Raw genomic sequence first — 19,521 nt, forward strand, 5'->3', positions numbered from 1 at the left:
CAAGCTGTTACCTGTTGAGTATGATTACTTTATATATTTATATATATATATATATATATATATATATATATATATATATATATATATATATATATATATATATATATATATATAAACGATTAAAGAGACAACACATTGTATGGAAATACTCCCAGCATGCATTGTGTCAGAATTTAACACATTGTGTTACATTTAAACTAAAGCGACACGTGTTTAAAGTCAGATTAACATTTTAATCAAGTTGAAAGTACAAGGTCGGTTAACAAACGTTTCAATTAATTTACTTACTATTCTGAAGTTTATAATACACCAGTGGTGAAGTACTTGTCCTCGAGAAACTGGTCGTTGTCTATGCCTGACAAACGTCATCACTCTTGGTTCTCTTCAGATCGCATAAATCTTTCGCCTTTTACTAAAGATTTCCGTGGAGAGGACCAATAAGAGTCTAACTCAATTTTTTGATGCCCTGCTGACGCGGGGCTTCCTCACTGGTAAAAGAAAAAAGTAACAGTGTATTTATTGTGCATTGTGTATCAATTGTATCAATCTCCGCAGTGATCGTTAACATACAGTAAAATGCACTGTATTTTCTGCAAAATGTCCGATGGTGCGATAGAAACTCACTGTATTTTGAATGTATATAATTCAATCGAAACGATGAAGAAAGCTGAATATTAAAACGGAAATGACATCTCTACTCCCAGCATGCATTGCGTTACAATTCGAAACGGGAAAACATTGTGTCACGTTTAAAGTGACACAGTTATTCAAGTAAAAAGTACAAACTCGGGTAACAACGGCTGAACTGAATGTATATAACTATTTTGTCGTGGAATTTGTAATGCACCATAGGTCAAGTATCTGTTACCGACAAACTGGTCGTCCTCTCTGATTATCCTCCGTTATCGCTCTTGGTTCTCTTCAGATCGCATAAATCTTTCGCCTTTTACTAAAGATTTCCGTGGAGAGGACCAATAAGAGTCTAACTCAATTTTTTGATGCCCTGCTTCCGCGGGGCTTCCTCTCTTGTTAAAACATTAACACTCATTGCAGAAACCACGTTTACATGAAGCGTCTCACGCATGCAACATATGGAAAGTCAGCATGTCCACCGTAGCTTTGTAGCTACTCCCAGCATGCATTGTGTTTAAACGTTTAAACTAAAGCCACACGTTTTAGAAGTCTAACGAACGTTTTAATTAGTACAAATTACAAGTTCAGGTAACAGCTTCCTTTATGGTGTAGAAGTAATATTATAATCGGGGCATTTCCTTCTTGTAACATTCTGGCACTGATGTCTACGAACCAATTTTCACATGTAGTATTTCTGGATGGATTTTCATCAGCGCTCAATCGACTGATAAGTACTAGTTTTGAGTCGTACAAAAAGACGTTTTGTTACCACAAGGAGGCGTTGTTCTGCATGAAGTTTGCAAGCTTTGGACGTTCCACAGTAGCTTTGTGTTTTATAAGTTATCGGTTGTGTGTGATTAGTTTTTATACATGTATAATTTATATATAAGAATACAAAAATATACAAACAGAATGAAGAAGACTGCAAACCACTGCATTTTAAAGTATATTGAATGGATATAGTTCATGCTCCACTCCCAGCATGCTTTGTGTCACAATTTGGAAGAGGGGGAATATTTATCGTTTCAACTAAAGCAACACCTTTAAAGTCAGATTAACGTTTTAATCACGTATAAAGTACAAGATCGGGCAACAAACACTGCATTGAATACATGTATTACTTTATAATGTCGCAGGGTTTATAATACACCGGTGGTGAAGCACGTGTTTCCGAGAAAGGGGTGGTCTTCTCTGCTCGTTACTCAGTATCACTCTTGGTTCTCTTCAGATCGCATAAATCTTTCGCCTTTTACTAAAGATTTCCGTGGAGAGGACCAATAAGAGTCTAACTCAATTTTTTGATGCCCTGCAAACGCGGGGCTTCCTCACTGGTACCAAAACTAAAGTGGCGTATACCTTATTTATGCAAATCTCTGAATGTCATCGAGGTCTACGTTACGCAATTACTTATACTTTGAGTTAGGATCATAGAGAATATATCTCCCGTTGAAAGGCGGAAGACACGTGTTTGTATCTGCAGGTTTTGTGCATTGGAAATAATAAAACTTTGTGAAAGTCAGTGTTGCATCCTCCTACGTTCCGCATTAAATAATCCCTCGTTTCTTGTACAACATTGTTTTATTATTTTGATCGAACTGAGTGTCCCTTAAACGCAGCAGAAAACGACGTCCAGTGTTTATTGTCTAAGATAAAGTCAATTAATTAATTCGTATTTGGCATGGAGCTGTAATAAGTGATAAAGGCCTGTTTCGACCGTTTATGCAAAACTCCCAGAAACAAAAATATACATCAAGTAATAATATTCAAGGACGCTCAACATTTACGTTTAAGTTTTCAGTATTTCAGTTGCCTGTTTATTAATTGATTAACACATACTCGGTAGTCAATACTCACGTGTTTGTAAATATAAAACCTACTTAAAATAGTATTTAGTTTTACGGCATTACTTAATAAGCAGTATTGAACATGAACATCCTTATTCCTAATCAAAACAGGCTGTGTGAAGGGGGCGTGTCCTTGCGCCACGTACCATAAGGTTTATTTTCAAATAGAAACACTGAAAATAAAAGTAAAACAGATGAAAAAAATAATAATTTGGTAGTGTCGTTTTGGCTTTTATCGTCAATTCTCGGCTATTATTTTAGATCGACAAAATTAACCGACAGAAGTAACATTTCTGAAATATAAACTGGCTTCCCATCATGCAATGCGCCATAGCACGGATCACTGACCAACGCTAAATAAACGTCTGCGTTTTATGTTTCAGTACAAAATTGACCATAATATTACTTAGCAGTGAACCTTGTCCACGCGTTATGTGATTTGAATTGTGTTATAAGTGCTATTAGACCAAACCATCACTTAAAGTAGTTATGCCGCAAACCAGATTGGTCTCATGGACGGTGGCCCGGCAGATCACTCTTGGTTCTCTTCAGATCGCATAAATCTTTCGCCTTTTACTAAAGATTTCCGTGGAGAGGACCAATAAGAGTATAACTCAATTTTTTGATGCTCTGCGCAAGCGGGGCTTTCCTAAACTTGTTCAATGAGAAATATATTGAAATATACGAAGTCTAACCTCCTGAAGCACGTCTTCCATATGAAACAGAATAGTCTACATTGTCTTTTATGTTACTAAAAGTGTATTAATAATAAATTATCCCCGCGATAGATTTATTAGTTCATCCTCTAAAAGAAACACGCAATTGTTATTGGACACGATTATTGGACACATGCATTTATTGCATGTATATTAATTAATTAAATAGTTTTGCATTTGATCTGTGACTTCTGTCTGTGCCGACTGTAACTGCTTTCTGGTTAACGACTCCTTGTCTGTTCCAAGGTTGTCAGAAAAAAATTCAGGAAGTTGTGAAAAACTACATTAAAATATTGAGGTACTTGCATTTCTCTGTCTTAATTTGTGCAGCTCTATATTCTATTTTATTTTATTTTTTACCAGGATTTTAGAAATACTTCAAACTAAGTATTGGAAAACTTCTTCCTGCATTGCGATAATCAAATGTTTTCTTTAAGTGTTTAAGTTATATATCAGAGATTCATTTTGTGTCCGTATAATGTAATAATACACCTTCAGTCTCTGAGGTAATACTTGTCCACACAGTTATGTTTTCCTCCTATACAAATGCAGAAACATGCGCGCGCACCAGCAGAGCCATGCAGCGTTGGCCCGAGCAGCATCACGAGCGTCCAGCCCATTAACAAATGCAGTAAGCCCTTTAAGTATGATTCCCTGCCCTTCCTCCCCGGTTCGTCCCACAGCTCCTCCCGGTTAAAACGTGACACACATCAGTTGTGTGACAGGTCACGTGACGGTAGCATTGATCCGGAAGGAGGGAGGGTAAGGAGGGAGTGGGGAGGAGGGGGTGGCTGATGTTGCCGAGAAACTGCGTCAGGTCAGCCAGAAACAGCCGGAACCCTACCGGAAGCGTGTTTATTCAACTCCAGAATAAAATGCCGTTCAGACGCATGATTTCACATGTGAGCCTTCTCTTGTGTGACATACATAGGCCACAGTTTTCTTTAAAACAAAAACTAAATTATTACATCTCAAAAGTTGTGACTGGACAAAGCCTACACAGTATTATCACCCAAATGTGCAGCTCTGTTCAGCCTCTTTTAGTTTGATGCCACGTCACTCCCAATCTCACCGCTCTCATCGACCTTGTTTGTCTTCAGCTGCAGCAGCCGGCTGCTGCTTCCAGCAAAAAGCTCCGGTGAACCGGCTGGTTAGCACTAAACAGATAATCAAAGCCAGCAACTCGCTGGTGGAGGAAGTGGAATGACAAGCAACTGAAAATTGTTATTTAAAAGTAGTTAAAATCAGAGGGATTAATTTGATTTAGATGCATCAGAAACATGTCGACAGGGACAATAAATAAGGGTAATATCATGTCAGGGATGTGTGTGTCTGTTATTCTGTTTTGTAAGTGTAACTTGTATCATTAAAGTCACTGTGAGGAAGCTTTAGTTGGTTGTAAAACTGTTTCAATATGATGTTGGTGCCTCAATATGACCTACGTAAGTAATCAAGACTATCAGCAGGAAGATTGTCTATTTCGATATAGTTATTCGTCATCCTCCTACTGCAAAGGAGCAGGGCCTCAGACTCTGCTGCAGTAAGATTATAGGTTTTCTAAAGGGAATCTGGTACTTGGAAACACGACCACCATGGTTGTAAAATCAACACAAATGAAAGTTCCTTTGTTTTAGCTTCAAGTAAAATGTAATATTGGAAAAACACTTCTCTGTAGGCCTATAACTCAAAACCACATGTGACCATAACATTCAATATTGCCCCTCTAAAACTGTTTCAACAAACATTATTGGGAAACAACAAGGCAGTCGCATGGGGTCTTTGGACAAAAATGCTACTGTGAAGCCTTTTTCTGAATAAAACAAAACAATGTTTGGTGTGTTTGAAACACAAAAAGACAGATAGAAGCATACATTTATTTTGCTGTTCTGATGGATTGGTTTCATCACTGGGTGACATGGAGCTTTTCTTTCCTCCATGAACGTGTGAAGCTACTAATGGAGCACGTAAAGAAAATGCAGTGGAGGGAAAGCGTCACAGCTGGAGAGGGTCCGCAAAAGGCCCACAAGTAATTATATAAAATTACAAAAGCCTAAAATTACTAGCTGTTACCCCTGTGCCTACTGCATTTATTTAATTACTTGTTTCTACATTAAAATTCAACAACTATCATAAAAGATAAATGTTCACAATAACGTTAACGTACAGACATGTTACATGTACATGCATTTAAATGAAAGGTTAACACTAAAGCAATGAACATACTGTGAAATTCATTCCGTACTGGGACGTTTTTAAATGTGCATCAAAGTGGTATCTATATCGTCTTCTTCTTTTCAAATTGGCAGCAGTTGTCTTCCGGGGTGCATTATCTCCACACTTTGCTCAGGCGTGTGGCCTACAAATAAAATCCTGCCCATTAATGCTGTCTGTCTAATAGAAATTAATGAACCACTCGCTCTGTCTTGAATTCCAGCCTCACAATTTTTCCTTTAATCGAACACAATCCCTGAATATATTAAAAAGAGACTTATCAACCAGTGTTCACACACACAAGTCTTTTCTACTTTAAATATTTAATTTAAGTAGAATGATGCGGCATTATTCTAATAAACATGACGTCTTTTCTCTCTCTTTTGTCCTGACATACCATGACCATATCAAATGCACATGTGAATTTATATAAATTAGAAATATAGAAACTAAAATTGTTGTTGTGCACAATATATATATATATAGTATCACCAACCTTATACTCCAAGGCAGCTATAATCAATATGTCCATATTAATAGTGGGTCACTGTGTTCTACTTTTATACTGTATGTGATGTTTCTGGCTTATTACTGCCACATTGATGTGTCTGTTGCATTTCATTTCATAGTCTTTAATGGACAGGAAGGGGATGAAAAAAAAAGTAATCTGAAAATAACTAAAGCTTTCATACACATGTAGCAGAGTAGAAGTCTAAAGTTGCATACAATTAAAACACTCCAAGACTATTACCATTATTTTAGTAGAAGTACCTGAGTAAATGTACTATATAAATACTAAACTACAACATGTATGCATGATATATATATATATATATATATATATATATATATATATATATATATATATATATATATATATATATATATACATATATATATATATACATATATATATATATATATATATATATATATATATATATATATATATATATATATATATATATATATATATATATGTACTGTATATAATTTGTATGCAGAGCGGATAGTTTTGTGTTGATTAATTGTCTTAACTCAGGTTGACCTCAGGTTTTATTTTGAAAAGCATCGCCGGAAGTGGTCCGTGTCGCCGGTTTCTTTGACGCTGGTTTGGGGAGACCAGTCCAGCTCGCCTGCATTCCTCCTCTCTCTAAAGCCTGACCGATAGAGACAGAGAAAGAAAGGAGGGAGGGGGGGAAGAAAACACCGATTATTATTCTCATTCGTGTTGGATTTTAAAAGAACCAGTCGCCTCGCTGGACCCGATAGAGCCGCTAACAAACCCACTCGTCAACCTGCTCCGGTCGGACCTACAAACCTACAAAACACGACAAAAAATGGCGTTTTTTTCCTCTTTAATAACGACGGGACTTTCCCGTTGACGTGAAGCTCAGCTGTCGAAACGCAGCTCCTGGAGAAACGAGTCTCTTCACGGCGGATATCTCCTCTCTTTTTTTTATCCTCCTTTTTTCTTTTTTTTTAAATGAGGATTTGCAAGATGGCTGATGACAGCTAACAAGGACAGAGAGGCGACGTCCCCTTTAAGATTAGGAAGGCTTTTTTTCTCCCTGTACTCCTAATTAGTTAAAATATATATATATAAAATATGGCCGCTTCAAATAAATAATGTCCACAGTTTATACAAACCGTCCTCTCCGGTTGATCTAGCGTTTCATCTGTTACCTGTACGATGGTGAGGTGACGTCTGAGGTAATTTACACCTTTTTAATCGAGATAAGGAAGTAGGGAGAGAAAAATATGCTGTTAGCCAAAGGCTGAAGCTACGATCGGAGAATAAAGTGGGGGCCACGAGCTGGGTGAAATAGTAATACTGATCTTTGTGTGAGGAGATATTTGATAGATGTGTCGGAGGACCAGAAGCCTCTGCAACAGAAGCCAACATTCCTGCGGATCCTAAAACCCTTTGTTTTGTGCGCAGGAGGTGGACTCGACTATTAAAACGATTAACTATGCAGTAAACAGGCTCGAGATCAGGGCTCCGGGGGTGATTTTTTCATGTTTAATGCGATTATAAGGCCTTTGTTGTCGACAGAAACCTGGTAGGAAGAAGAGAAGGAGAGGAGAAGAAGAAGGGAAAAAAAAGCCGAGGCCTTGTGTACAGATATGCGAGTTGTGCCACATAGCAGGCGTTATTCATCTCCTAGAAATGTCGCTTTTATGTTGAATTGAAGGGGCTGAAGGAAGCTGTGCTGTCAATCTGACTCGTTGGACAGTGTTTCTTGTCGGCTGCCAACCCGTCGCTAGTTGTGTGTGTAATTAAATTGCAGGTGGAGGCTCCTCGGATACTTATTTATGATTCAGCGGACAAAAGCGTCGCGCTGCGTTGGGATTATTGACGGAATCAAGCGCCCTTGAGCTCCAGAGAAAAAAAAAACAGATTCAGGTTGTTGTTTTTTTTGCTGTTAAAAAGCCTCTCTTTGTGTGGATGGTAATCAGGGTGTGGACTGGACTGGAGCAGTCCGTTTTCTTGTGGTTTTCATGCTTGGTTTGTTGGTCTGAATTTGGTCCACAGCCGATCATAATCCGACGCCGGAGTGGAGGAAGCTCTCAAGGTACAAGGGCCCGAGGAGCAGGCAGCGAGGAAGGGGAGGTAAAAAAAAAAAAAAAAGAAGGATCAAGTGTCTTTTCATTAGCTACACAAAGATTGATTCACCTCGTGATCACATAAGTAATTATGTAGATGTTTAAGTTTATCTGTGCCTTGCTTGTATTTCATGGTTATACCTGTAGCCGACAGGCTTTTAGCTTCCTGTAGGCCTATACACACACACAGAGGGCCCTGTGTGTGTGTGTGATTTAGAGGAAAGGAAAGCACCGTTTACTGTAATCTGTGTAACGTCAGCTCCTGCTGTGCGTGTTGAAATCACCAAGGTGTTGTCATCTTTGCCTTCTCTGCTTAAATTTTCTGGAATTTCTGCCTTCATGCTGCAGCAATAAGCAATACTGGTCACCTGTCAGGGAGTCTCGTTTGTTTTGGTCACAAGGGTTGAAATATTTATATATCTATACAGACTGATCTTTCAGGCTGGCATCGGGTTTGTTTAAAAGGAAGAAAAAAAAATCTTTTTCCTCAAGACTCGTGTTGAGAGTCACGTTTTTCTGCGAGGACTGAGAGGCCTGTGGGTCCGTTAGAAGTGGGGAACAGTTAGTGTATGCCTGCCCGCACCATGATGGCCTCTGACATGGCGGAGACGTGGAGGAACTGTTTTGAGGAGGAGCTCATCTGCCCCATCTGCCTGCACGTGTTCTCAGATCCCATCCAGCTGCCCTGCAAGCACAACTTCTGCCGGGGCTGCATCAGCGAGGCCTGGGCCAAAGACTCCTTGCTGGCCCGCTGCCCCGAGTGCAATCATGCGTACACGCAGAAGCCCAGCCTGGAGAAGAACCACAAACTGTCCAACATAGTCGAGAAGTACAACGCCCTGAGCGTGGAGAAGCCCACCGCGCCGGCGCTGCAGTGCATCCTGTGCCGCCGAGGCCCGCCGCTCCCCGCCGTGAAGGTGTGCCTGCGCTGCAACGCCCCGTGCTGTCAGTCCCACGTCCAGACGCACCTGCAGCAGCCGTGCTCGGCCCTCGGACACCTGTTGGTGGAGGCGGAGGCGGTGAAAGCCTGGACCTGCCTGCAGCACGACGAATACAGGCTGTACCACTGCGAGGCCGAGCAGACAGCGGTGTGCCAGTACTGCTGTTTCGCCCGCTGCCACCCCAGCCACGGCCACGCGGTCACCGACGTGGAGCTGCGGCGCAACGACATCAGAGTAAGAATCATGTGTCCGACGCACACACAGTAAACAAATACATTCTTGGTTTCGTTTTTTTACTTCAGGCTGTAGCTGCAATCTGATATTGCGCATAAACAAAATTCCAGTGGTTTGACTCCATCACTGGCTATTTGAACATGAAAGGATGAAATGATTGGCCGCTTTAGTCAATTACTCGATAGATCAAAAATAAACCAGCAACTATTTGATAATCGATTAATCATTAGTCATTTTCTAAGCAAAAAAAACACTGGTTTCAGCTTCTCGGATGTAAATCACGTCTTCTCTGATAGTAAACTAAATATCTTTAAGACCTTTTGAAGACCTCACACTGCACCCTTGGTGTACATTTTATAATCCATTGATCGAGAAAGCAATCAATTCATGGTTTTGCACCCTGCTCTCCGGTGGAAGATAAACCGTTAGTTGTGGCCCTACTGGCAAGAATTTGTCAATTCACCGGTGATCAATAAGTGTTGTCTAAGTGCACACTCAAGTACCAAACCGGAGCTTCACATAAGCCAGTGAGGTCATTTATTTGATCCAAGCAAATACTACCAGAACAAAGGGAATATTATTCTATTCTTGACCAAACAAAAAAACAGCTACGGGGAGACTTTTAGTGACCCTTCCTCATGTAGCGCCGAAATCAATTCACCCTTATCAGAAGCTGAATTACCATTCTTAAACAATATTGCACTTTAAGTGGGTTTTTTTTTTGAGCGCTTGTGTGAGAATCTTGTGCATTTTTCAGTTGTGATACTCTCCAACCTCCGTTCTCATCTGTTGGAATGACAAACAATGCAGTCGAGGTTGGAACAATGAGGGGCCCTCAGAGGGCCTTATCTCCCCAGCACAGGTGCATCCTAGCTCAGGGATCGCCAGTTGTGAAGGGGGGGTTTGGGTCTGGAGACGCGGGGAAGGGGGATTAAAGTGATTCGTCGCCTGATTCTGCAGTCGACTAGGGCTTTTTTTCTCATATTAACCTCTTCCCTTCCTGGGGGTTTGGTGCTGGCAGAGGTCGGATTGGTTTTCCTCCCCCCCCCTTCTTCCTTTTCAAGGTGGTGTGTGACCGGCCAGCTTAGTCAGAGGGAGAAGCCATGGAGGCCTCACTGCTGCTGACTGACTCATGTTGTTCACCCAACACCCTAATTAGATGTCAACTGTGTCATGCTAGGGTGTATTTCCTGCTGGTATTGCTATGACTCAGCTTTATCTATAGTTAATCGGTTGCCTGGGGCACAGGAGGGCCGTCGGGTGGGACCTGTTCTGAATATTCAAACCGTTAAAACAAATAATGAATAAGCTTTTCACAATGACAGCTTTTTCATCTTTAATCAGGATGGGGCGATAAGTAGAGCCCTATTTTTAATCAAGGCTGCACGCTCATAACGAACCCCTTAAATGGCAGACATTTTGACGTTGCATAGTAGGAACAGCACAGGGGACATTGATAACATTACCGATGGCTCAGTTTAATAATGTGTCGCAGTTAGCCAGTGTGCACAGCACCTCCCTTAAGTGGAATGCAGTCATCATTAATGTTATTAAATAGCCTGCTGTGAAAAGATGCTGTTATTAAACTGGGTTTCCTGCATTAACCGTCCTGTAAGTGTGCGTGTGTTAGCGTTCCAGGAACAGCAGTGCTTTGAGCTAACATGCTAGCATTTGCTAATTAGCACGAAAAGTACAGCAGCTGAGGCGGATATGTTAGGGTTCAGCTAATGACTATTTCCTTTGTCTTAATCTCATTCAAACACATTGAATCTAAAATGCCAGAACATTTAGACAGCCCAAGGTGATGCCTTCAAATGTCCTGTTTTGTCCCATGAACATACCGAAAACTACAAAGATGCTCATTCACTATCATATGACCTCCACTAAAATTATATACAATTTTAAAGAGCGACATAATCTTGGAGGTTTATTAACCTGCTGAATGATTTCATGAGGAAACCACATGAAGAAATCCCCCCAAAAAATAGTCTTTATGACATTGAGACCAGTGAGTTCAGCCACGTTGACTCGTGCTAGTGACCTACTGTAAGATCGTCCATGTTGAATGTAACATCAAAAAAATGCAGACTGGACCCCTTCTCCACACACACAGCACCCTACAGCGACTGCCCCCACCCCTCCACCCGCCTTGCTCTTCACATCCGTCAGCCCCCCCTCCCAACTAAATTCACCTCTCACACCATCCACCAGCCGCTGAAGGCGAGTACCGACCTCCCCTCTGGCCCTGCTCTCCTGCTCTGGTGGCTCTGATGGAAAAGATGCTGTGGTGAAATGACAGCTAAAGAGCACTCTATATAACCCCCCTCCCTCCATCCATCCCTCTCCCCCAAAGGTATCCCATACATGTAGCTGCTACCCCCCCTCTGGGAAGCTTCGGCTCCTTCGACCCCGTTTTTCCCCTGGCTTCTGCTGGGAGCCTGACTCAATCAATCAACACAACCAGGTCACAGTCCTGGATCTAACCATGCCGTGTGTGTGTGGCGGGGTTTTTTTTGGGGGGGGGGGGGGGTTGAGAGATATCTAGGGCAGCGGTTCCCAACCATGTGCCACTGGGGCCCAAGTCTATGCAGGTTTTCATTCCTGTTGTGTTGAGCTCTACAGCAGCTGATCACCTAATGACAAAATCAGCTGCCCTTTTAGTTTGAAATGATTGGATGATGATGGTGATGATGGTGGTGGTGGTGGTGATGGTGGTATGTGAACAGATCGGTAGCCTGTGAAAAACAACTGATTATTGACTTGTGGGATTAATGATGAATTTAATCTTTTTTCACCACTTTTAGCATATAACTTACATATAAAATAAATCACAAATATTTGAATAATCAATTTCATCTTTTCAGCCATAACAAAAAATCTGAATTGCTGCCTTTATTGGCCAAGTATGTATTGTATACACAAACAAAGGTAAAGAATACTCGAGAATATTATGTACAAGTATCAAAATAAGTGCATAGAAAAATCAACAGTATTGTATGAATATTTTTTTTAAAAGCACCAATGACCAACAATAAAAAGTATTAGTAGTCTGAAAATAGTAAACAATACAAATAGTACAAATAAATAAATGAAGAATGGTTATAAATGGACTGGTTGATTATGTACAAAAGTGCATTCATAAATGAATGAATAAAAGAATTTGACATTTTATAGACTAAAAACTGAGGCTTAAACTCATCGATTCACCCACAAATGAATAATAGATTAATTGATCATGAAAATATTCGGCTTGACTTTGTATCGGCGCATCAGCGTTGTCACTGTGAGCATGTTGACATTGACATAAAGTCTCACAAAGACTGAAGACTCATGTTTATTTTAAATCTAGATCACGTTGGCAGTTGCACATTATTTATCTTATCGGCACGCTTCTCTATCATTAAATGTTGATTGAGGATTATTCATATCACATTAAATATTAATAACATGAAGGATTAGCAAATCTGTGTCAATGACATTCCTGCTCTCGGACTTAACGTTGGGAGCGACATAAAGAATCGCAGCTCTCATATGGAGCCATTAATTCAAACATTTTTTAAATTGATTTAAGCCACATAGGCCTCTCAGCTCTCTCAGAGCAGGCGACCGCCGTCCCGAAAATAACAAGTGTTGTTGCCACAACATCGACAAAGCTCACGGGGCAGCTTCCACCGTGTGAAAGCAACTTTTTTTTAAAGACTACAAATACTAAGAAGAGAGCGGCCGGAGCTTTTTCTGCCTCAGTATGCCCATTTATCTATCTCCGCTGGCTGACCCCAGCTCCCCCAACATTAGTCCTCGCTCTCTAATGCAAACACAAAATAGCTTTTGGTTGCCATAACAGCACACCCTCCCTACTCTCCCTCCACACACACACACACACACACACAGATTGTGTGTTGGTTGTGGGACTAAATTAGTCGGCTCCTGGATTCTAATATCTCCGGCATGGGGAGGGGATGCTAGCCGAGGTCACAACCTCCCAAAGCTGACGACTGTGTTTCTTTCTTTTCTTTTCTTTCCTCACCTCACAGCAAAGCCTGCTCAGGCAGCAGGAGCGCGTGGAGGAGCGAGTGCAGGAGATCGAAGAGCAGCTCTGCAAACTCGACTCTGACAAGTGTGTGGTGGAGGTAAGTTGCTTTTCACACCCTAAATCTTTAGGCCGTCGCGCGCATTTTCTACACGGCGTTGACGCAAAGGGATATTTGAGTGTGATTGATGTTTGTGTGTGTTTTTTCTACAGGACAGGGTGTGTGAGCTGAAAGAGGAGGTGCGTCTGCAGTACCAGCGGATGCACCAGCTCCTGGAGGAGGATCTCGGTCGGACACTGGAGGCTCTGGACCGGGCTCAGGCTCGGTTCTGCCAGGAGAACGCAGCCCAGGTTTTGGCTCTGGGCGAGCAGCGCCACGAGGCCCAGAAGCTGCTGAGCTCCATCCACACGGCCTTCAGTAAGGCAGAGGAGCTGAGCTTCATGAAAAACACCAAGCCTGTTAAAATCCTTACAGACAGGTGAGAGCCAATTTGGATTTTTTTCTTTTATAGAAGTTGTTCCTTCTTCGCCTTTGGGTCCAAAGTGGCGTCTCATCTTGAGTTTTACATGACTCTTGGTATGTTTTTTTGCAGGTCTCAGGCATGTGTGGGCGGCAGTCTCCCTCCTTACAAAGTGGGAAATCTAAACTCTAAACTATTCCTATCTGAAATCTCAAAAAGAGAGAAGAGCTTAAAGAGAACACTGGAAGGTAGGATCTCAAACCGTTTAATCAGGTTGTAATCTCACACATTAATGTGCATTTTATTTAAATTACCATTTTTCTCCTCATTTCACACCTTTTCTCTCCTCTCAGTTCCCCTCACCCCTCCCTCGACCTTCCTGCAGTCCGTCCCTGCGTTTCCCAGCGGTCAGAGCTCCGGCTCTGGAGCAGAGAAACGGAAACATTCCACTGCCTTCCCAGAGGGGAACGGGAACGTCGGAAAGACCGCCACTCCGGGATTCAAGGACTCCTCCTCCTCTTCCTCCTCCTCCTCCTCATCGTTAGCCAAACAGCCCTACCTGGGCTCCGGCTCCGCCTCCGGAGAAGGTCAGTCCACCAATCAGCAGCCTCTCGGCCCCTGCGGCCCGCCTCACATCGGTGACAGCGGCGGGACGGGAAGCGGAAGCGGCTCGCTGACCAACCACCATTCGGGCTCCGTGTTCGGCTCCTCGCACTTTCCCCCCGGAGGCGGCGGCCCCTCGCACCCCTCCCAGCAGGCCGTGCTGCCTCAATATGGCGGCCGCAAGATCCTGGTGTGCACGATGGATAACTGCTACTGCTCCGGAGTGCCCTCGGTGTCGGGCCACCGCAGCCACCCCCCGTACCCGCGCTCCGGCTCTTTCCCCTGGGTCAGCACCCAGGACTACCCCCCTCCTCCCGGTCTGGCCTCTGGAGGTCCGTCCATGCAGGGCTTGGCGGTGAGGGACTGGATAGACGCCTCGCAGACGCACAGACACGCTGATTTTTACGGGCTGTATGGGCAGCCCTCAACAAAGCACTATGTCACCAGTTAACAAAGTAGACACGTGTACACACACATATACACACACACTTGGATATAGAGACAGGCACCAAAATAGCACACCGTTACCGTCTTATTAACTGGGGGAAAAAAAACAGTTATGCTATACTCACATTCAAATATTAAGATTTGTGTGTATACACACACACACACACACACACACACACACACACACACACACACACACACACATACTAGACATCGATCTAGAACATGTACACACATTCGGGGGCAGGGTTGATCTCTTATGTGTTTTTCTTTTCTTCTTTTCTTTATTTTCAGTCAGTGTTTCATGTAGTGTATTATACGTAAAAATGCAAGGCGACGCGCTCACTCTGGCACAACTTAGCTCAGCGTTTTACACATGAACAAGAGAGGCCTAAGAGGAGATTGTGACACACGTCTTTTTATTATTTATAGAGCAGAAGATGGATTGATAGAAAAATGAACTTTTATTAGAAAACGCCTCTTCGTGGCTGCTCACCGACGCTAAAGGGAAAAGAGATTTTTTTTTAAACGTGCAGTGTTGAGCTTTCCAGTTTAGCGCCTCATGTTTCTCTCATATAATCACCCCTCTAGTTGTACTGAGATCAATTGCCTTATGTTCTTATTAGCATCATGTTATTATTATTTTTTCTGCCCAGCTCTCTTTGTTTGGTCGATCCTTTTTAAAAAGAGGGACTCTTGTTTTCATCGTCATCGCACCTCTTCCCTTCTTTGCTGAGTTCAGGGATTGGATCGTACGGCTTGAACACAAAACGCTCTTCCATGGAACACCCACAATGCACTTGTGGACGCCTTGTTATGCCTGGACTACAGATGCGGACCCACAGAGGGACACTGGAGCTGCATTTGAAGGGCCGGTTGACCCTGGCCCAAAGAGTTTTGAGGATTTGGCCCTTATTCCGAGCACTCCCTTCCTGCTGTCAGGCTTCCCACGGGACAGAAAATCTTCTTCTGACAAAGACTGTTTCCATTTAGTAGTTACTCTGACTTTGTGTTATTTGGTACATCTGTAGGTTTCATGCTTGTCTAGAGAGACTCTTTGATTTTAGAGGAAAAGGCAAGACTGGACACACCAAACCAATCAAGCATCTGAAGGATCTGATGATGCTGTAATTGTACTTCCTGCAGGGCAAAGATGTCACTTCCTCTCAATAAGCACACGAGCTCTTGGCTTCCTGTTTGCAGCTGAAATCATGCAAGGAAGAGGTTTTTTTAAACACTCAAAAGAAGAACAATGGGGCGGGTGGGGGGGAAATGTATGCAGTTTTAAAAATGAGTGTATGGAAGAAAAGAAGGGTGGGAGGAGTTTTTTTCATCTACTTTTTCTAAAAGAACAAGACTGGACTGCGAGATGTAAGCAATTGTCATCATCCTAAAAAGGAGCAACAAGAAGAGAAAAAAACAACATAAAAAGTATCTTTTTTGTAAATATTTTGTGAAATGGAAAATTACAGACGTGATTTGGAGAAGGGTTCCAAATAAACGAACAAATGAAAAAAAAATGGTCTCTGCTGTCAACTTTGTGCATTATGTAAATCCCATTTTTCATCTTATTTTAAAGGATAACGGTGGCGATGCTCAACATTTTTGTGCGTTTTTGCTACGATCTCCAGCAGCAGCTTCAACTTCTCAACACTGTTTGGCGGTGAAGTTAATATCCTCGTGTTTTTCCTTTAGTAATAATCTTATTTTGAGAAGTTATAATAACTATCTATATCGCCCCTTTTTAAAAACAGTTCACGGTGTTAATCAGTACAATACATGAAACAATAGAACCAATTAATACAATTCAAAATAAATAATAAAACCTATTTCAATAATAAAGCCAGTATGTAAAAATGACATGGAAATGGAAAATAAGAATAAATAAAATATCGCTAGACATATTTAATATTTCTCACGTGTGCATACGCAGAATTTAAATGTTTGTTTCCTGCTCAGTGTTGGTGTTTGTTTCAAGTTCGTACAGTCATCCTACTTCACAGTCATCTGCTTACTCGTCATTTTTGAAACGACATCCTCCCACTTGTACCCAAACAACCGCCCGGCCCGCCCCCTCGGTTGATCTTTCTTAAACATGCAAATAATCTGCATGGCGACAGTATGAGTGTATTTAACTTAAAAACAAACATCCGCAGGAGGACACTTGACCAAACTTTAAATATGTCTGTCTGCCCGGTTCAGACGGGGCTCATGAGCATGTGTGGGTGGAGGCCCGCAGAGAGAAAACAGGATGGAGAGAACAAGTTTTGAGATGAGTCGTTGTTTGTTCAACTCAGACTGATTAAGATGTTGCATTAATCCTCCCGCCTACCTTTCCGCCTCAGCCCCTTTCAGATAGAATGGACGATTGACTCATGTTTACGTGCTTTTAGTAAAAAGGGAATGAAAACAATGACAAAATATAGTTTTTATGAATGTATATGGACGAATATATAGTCGAATACTTCAGGAAATACGCTAAATTGCTTTCTTTCCAAGAATTAAAAGAGAAGATTGATATGGGTTTGTGTCAGTCTAGTACATATGAAGTTTTAGCTGGTTAGCTTAGCTTAGCTTAGCATGTAGACTGGTAACAACAGGAAACAGCGAGCCTGGCTCTGTCTAAAGGTAACGAAAAGCACCCACGGGTCGTTTTTCCAGTCAAGCGTTTTTTTCCAGATTAAACAAACAAGATATAACATGTGTAACCTTTGGACTGAGCCAGGCTAACTGTTTCAACCTGCTTTCTGTCTTGATGATAAGCTACTCGTCTGTAGCTTTGTACCAACATGAGAGGGGTCTCAACCCTCTCATTTAACTCTCGGCAAAAAGAAGAAAAATGTCACTAAAAATGTCAAAACTATTCTCATTTTTGTGTTTTTTATAATGTTCCCAATGGCAGTAATTACATTGTAATTTCAAACCTAAAGCTAACGTGGACGCAAAAGTCCTTAAATTGCTCAAAGACGTAAACATTTTGTTCCATTAACTCCATGTGCTAAAGAAGAGCATGTGACGCAACTGAAAGCTCAAAAAGCAACAGCTGAATGAACCTCACGATGAAGTCAGCAATGAACTTTAAAGAGTTGAACAGTCATTTAAAAATGTCCCTTTTGAGTTTCTGAACGTCGTTTCTTTCCTTCTGAGGCCCATCAGTGGTTAATGTACAAGTAAAAACAAACATTTTAATCATATCGCTTCTTCTCGCTCCACCCTCGTCTTACTCCCACCTCTTTCCCGTCTTGAGGTCTGATGTTTTTTGTTTCTCACATCAGCAAACCTCAGCAGAGACACAGGAACTGTGGGGTCGGAGGTGCAGCATAAATTACAGCTCTGCTTTTCTATCTTTCATTCTGACACACACACACACACACACACACACACACACACACACACACACACACACACACACACACAGACACACATCCCCCTCTCTCACTTTCCCTCTGTTAACGCACACATTTTCTCACACTTATGCACACAGCTGCTGCACAGCTGTCTGATCCATGAGGAGAAAGGCAGTAATCTGGTCGCCTACATCTTCGATATGTATCCCACACACACACACACACACACACACACACACACACACACACACACACCGTCTGGTTACTTTAAATTACCCACGAACACACTGTGAGGCCGAAAAGCTTTCATACACTGATAAAACAACCACAGACCTTTTTCTTCTCTCATTAGGAGGTTTTAAAAGAAGCAGTTGTTGAAGTTGTTAAAACACCAACGTTGACTGTTTGCTGGTATTTTTCGTGTCGCCTAGCAGCTGGTTAGCGTAGCTTAGCATAAAGACTGGAAACAAGGGTAAATGACTAGCCTGTCTCTGTCGAAAGCATACCAGTGTTAAACTCATTCATTTACATGTTTTATCTTTTTAGGTTGTAGTTTGTCTGTATATGGGTATTTTAGTTAGGGAACTGTAAACACACACTAAATACAAATTACATAAAATATTACAAAAACAGAACATAATGTGTATAGGCTACACAGACACACATTAAAAGCAAATGCACAGTTTTTAACTTTGGATTTTGTATGGATTAACACGTTGTAACATTGGGTAGCAGCCAGATATGCTAGCTGTTTCCATCTGTTTCCAGTCATTATGTTAAGCTAAGCTAACCGGCTACTAAGCATAGCTTCACATTTAATGCACAGAAATGACAGAGGTATCAATCTTCTCATTGAAGTCTGCGTCAGAAAGCAGACAAGCCTTTCCCCCAACCGTCTACCTGTTCCTCTCAATGTCTTTATATGTGTCAAGCTGTAACTCCCAAGGTGTCTCATTTTGTGTTTCTTGTTGTGCCATGTGAGAATTTAATGTTACAGAGAGTAAAGAGCCGAAAACCAGGGAGAAGAGAGTCTTTGTGAGAAGAGAGGACGCCTTGACAATGAGGATCTTTGTGAGCGAAGAAGAAGAAGAGGCCGTCTGCAGGTCTCTGAGGCCTAGTGATTCAGTCACAACGTAACACAAAATAAAACACATGGCAAACTGTTCCTAGACCTTAGGGACACACTGTTGGACATGTAGCACTTCCACATGTCTTCTTCATTTAGGCAATTATTAGAGTTGCATTTTCTTTCAGTTGCTAATACACTAAAACGACACATGAAGCGCAATTATTGATACAGACAATCGGTAAGAAAAACCCCAGTTCAAGGCTCAAAAACTCTAAACACATTTACTGCTTCGCAAACAATTTACAATTCAAAATGGCACTTTTTTGCAAAGATGGAAATGTTGGTTTTTTTACGACTTCAGGGATCTTCCTGTTTAGT

The 19,521-nt window shown here is 41.7% G+C and overlaps 1 protein-coding gene and 4 non-coding genes across 5 annotated transcripts; all 5 read left to right on the forward strand.

Moving 5' to 3' along the window:
• The first annotated feature begins 368 nt into the window (after positions 1 to 368).
• LOC137790047 (U5 spliceosomal RNA) lies at positions 369 to 482 on the forward strand. The gene has a single exon (XR_011077878.1). It is a non-coding gene; the product is annotated as a U5 spliceosomal RNA (small nuclear RNA).
• Positions 483 to 905: 423 nt separating this feature from the next.
• Positions 906 to 1,019, forward strand: LOC137790048 (U5 spliceosomal RNA). Its single transcript, XR_011077879.1, has one exon. It is a non-coding gene; the product is annotated as a U5 spliceosomal RNA (small nuclear RNA).
• An 822-nt stretch (positions 1,020 to 1,841) lies between these two features.
• On the forward strand, positions 1,842 to 1,955 carry LOC137790043 (U5 spliceosomal RNA). Its single transcript, XR_011077874.1, has one exon. It is a non-coding gene; the product is annotated as a U5 spliceosomal RNA (small nuclear RNA).
• Positions 1,956 to 3,009: 1,054 nt separating this feature from the next.
• On the forward strand, positions 3,010 to 3,123 carry LOC137790050 (U5 spliceosomal RNA). Its single transcript, XR_011077881.1, has one exon. It is a non-coding gene; the product is annotated as a U5 spliceosomal RNA (small nuclear RNA).
• Positions 3,124 to 6,499: 3,376 nt separating this feature from the next.
• Positions 6,500 to 16,227, forward strand: trim8b (tripartite motif containing 8b). Its single transcript, XM_068583138.1, has 5 exons — positions 6,500 to 9,186; positions 13,221 to 13,316; positions 13,430 to 13,695; positions 13,810 to 13,925; positions 14,031 to 16,227. The coding sequence occupies exons 1-5, from the start codon at positions 8,581 to 8,583 to the stop codon at positions 14,729 to 14,731; spliced, it is 1,785 nt and encodes a 594-aa protein (XP_068439239.1). The 5' UTR covers positions 6,500 to 8,580; the 3' UTR covers positions 14,732 to 16,227.
• The last annotated feature ends 3,294 nt before the right edge of the window (positions 16,228 to 19,521 follow it).

This window comes from Clinocottus analis, unplaced genomic scaffold, assembly GCF_023055335.1.
Source record: "Clinocottus analis isolate CAN_PGR_092001 unplaced genomic scaffold, fCliAna1.0.p SCAF_19, whole genome shotgun sequence".
Classification (NCBI taxonomy): domain Eukaryota; kingdom Metazoa; phylum Chordata; class Actinopteri; order Perciformes; family Cottidae; genus Clinocottus; species Clinocottus analis.

Bases quoted from the DNA above. Each gene is read 5' to 3' on its own strand.
- trim8b (XM_068583138.1), top strand. From the start codon at position 8,581: ATGCCTGCCCGCACCATGATGGCCTCTGACATGGCGGAGACGTGGAGG. The intron at 9,187-13,220 runs GTAAGAATCATG...CTCACCTCACAG, and splicing joins TGCGGCGCAACGACATCAGA to CAAAGCCTGCTCAGGCAGCA. The intron at 13,317-13,429 runs GTAAGTTGCTTT...TTTTTTCTACAG, and splicing joins CTGACAAGTGTGTGGTGGAG to GACAGGGTGTGTGAGCTGAA.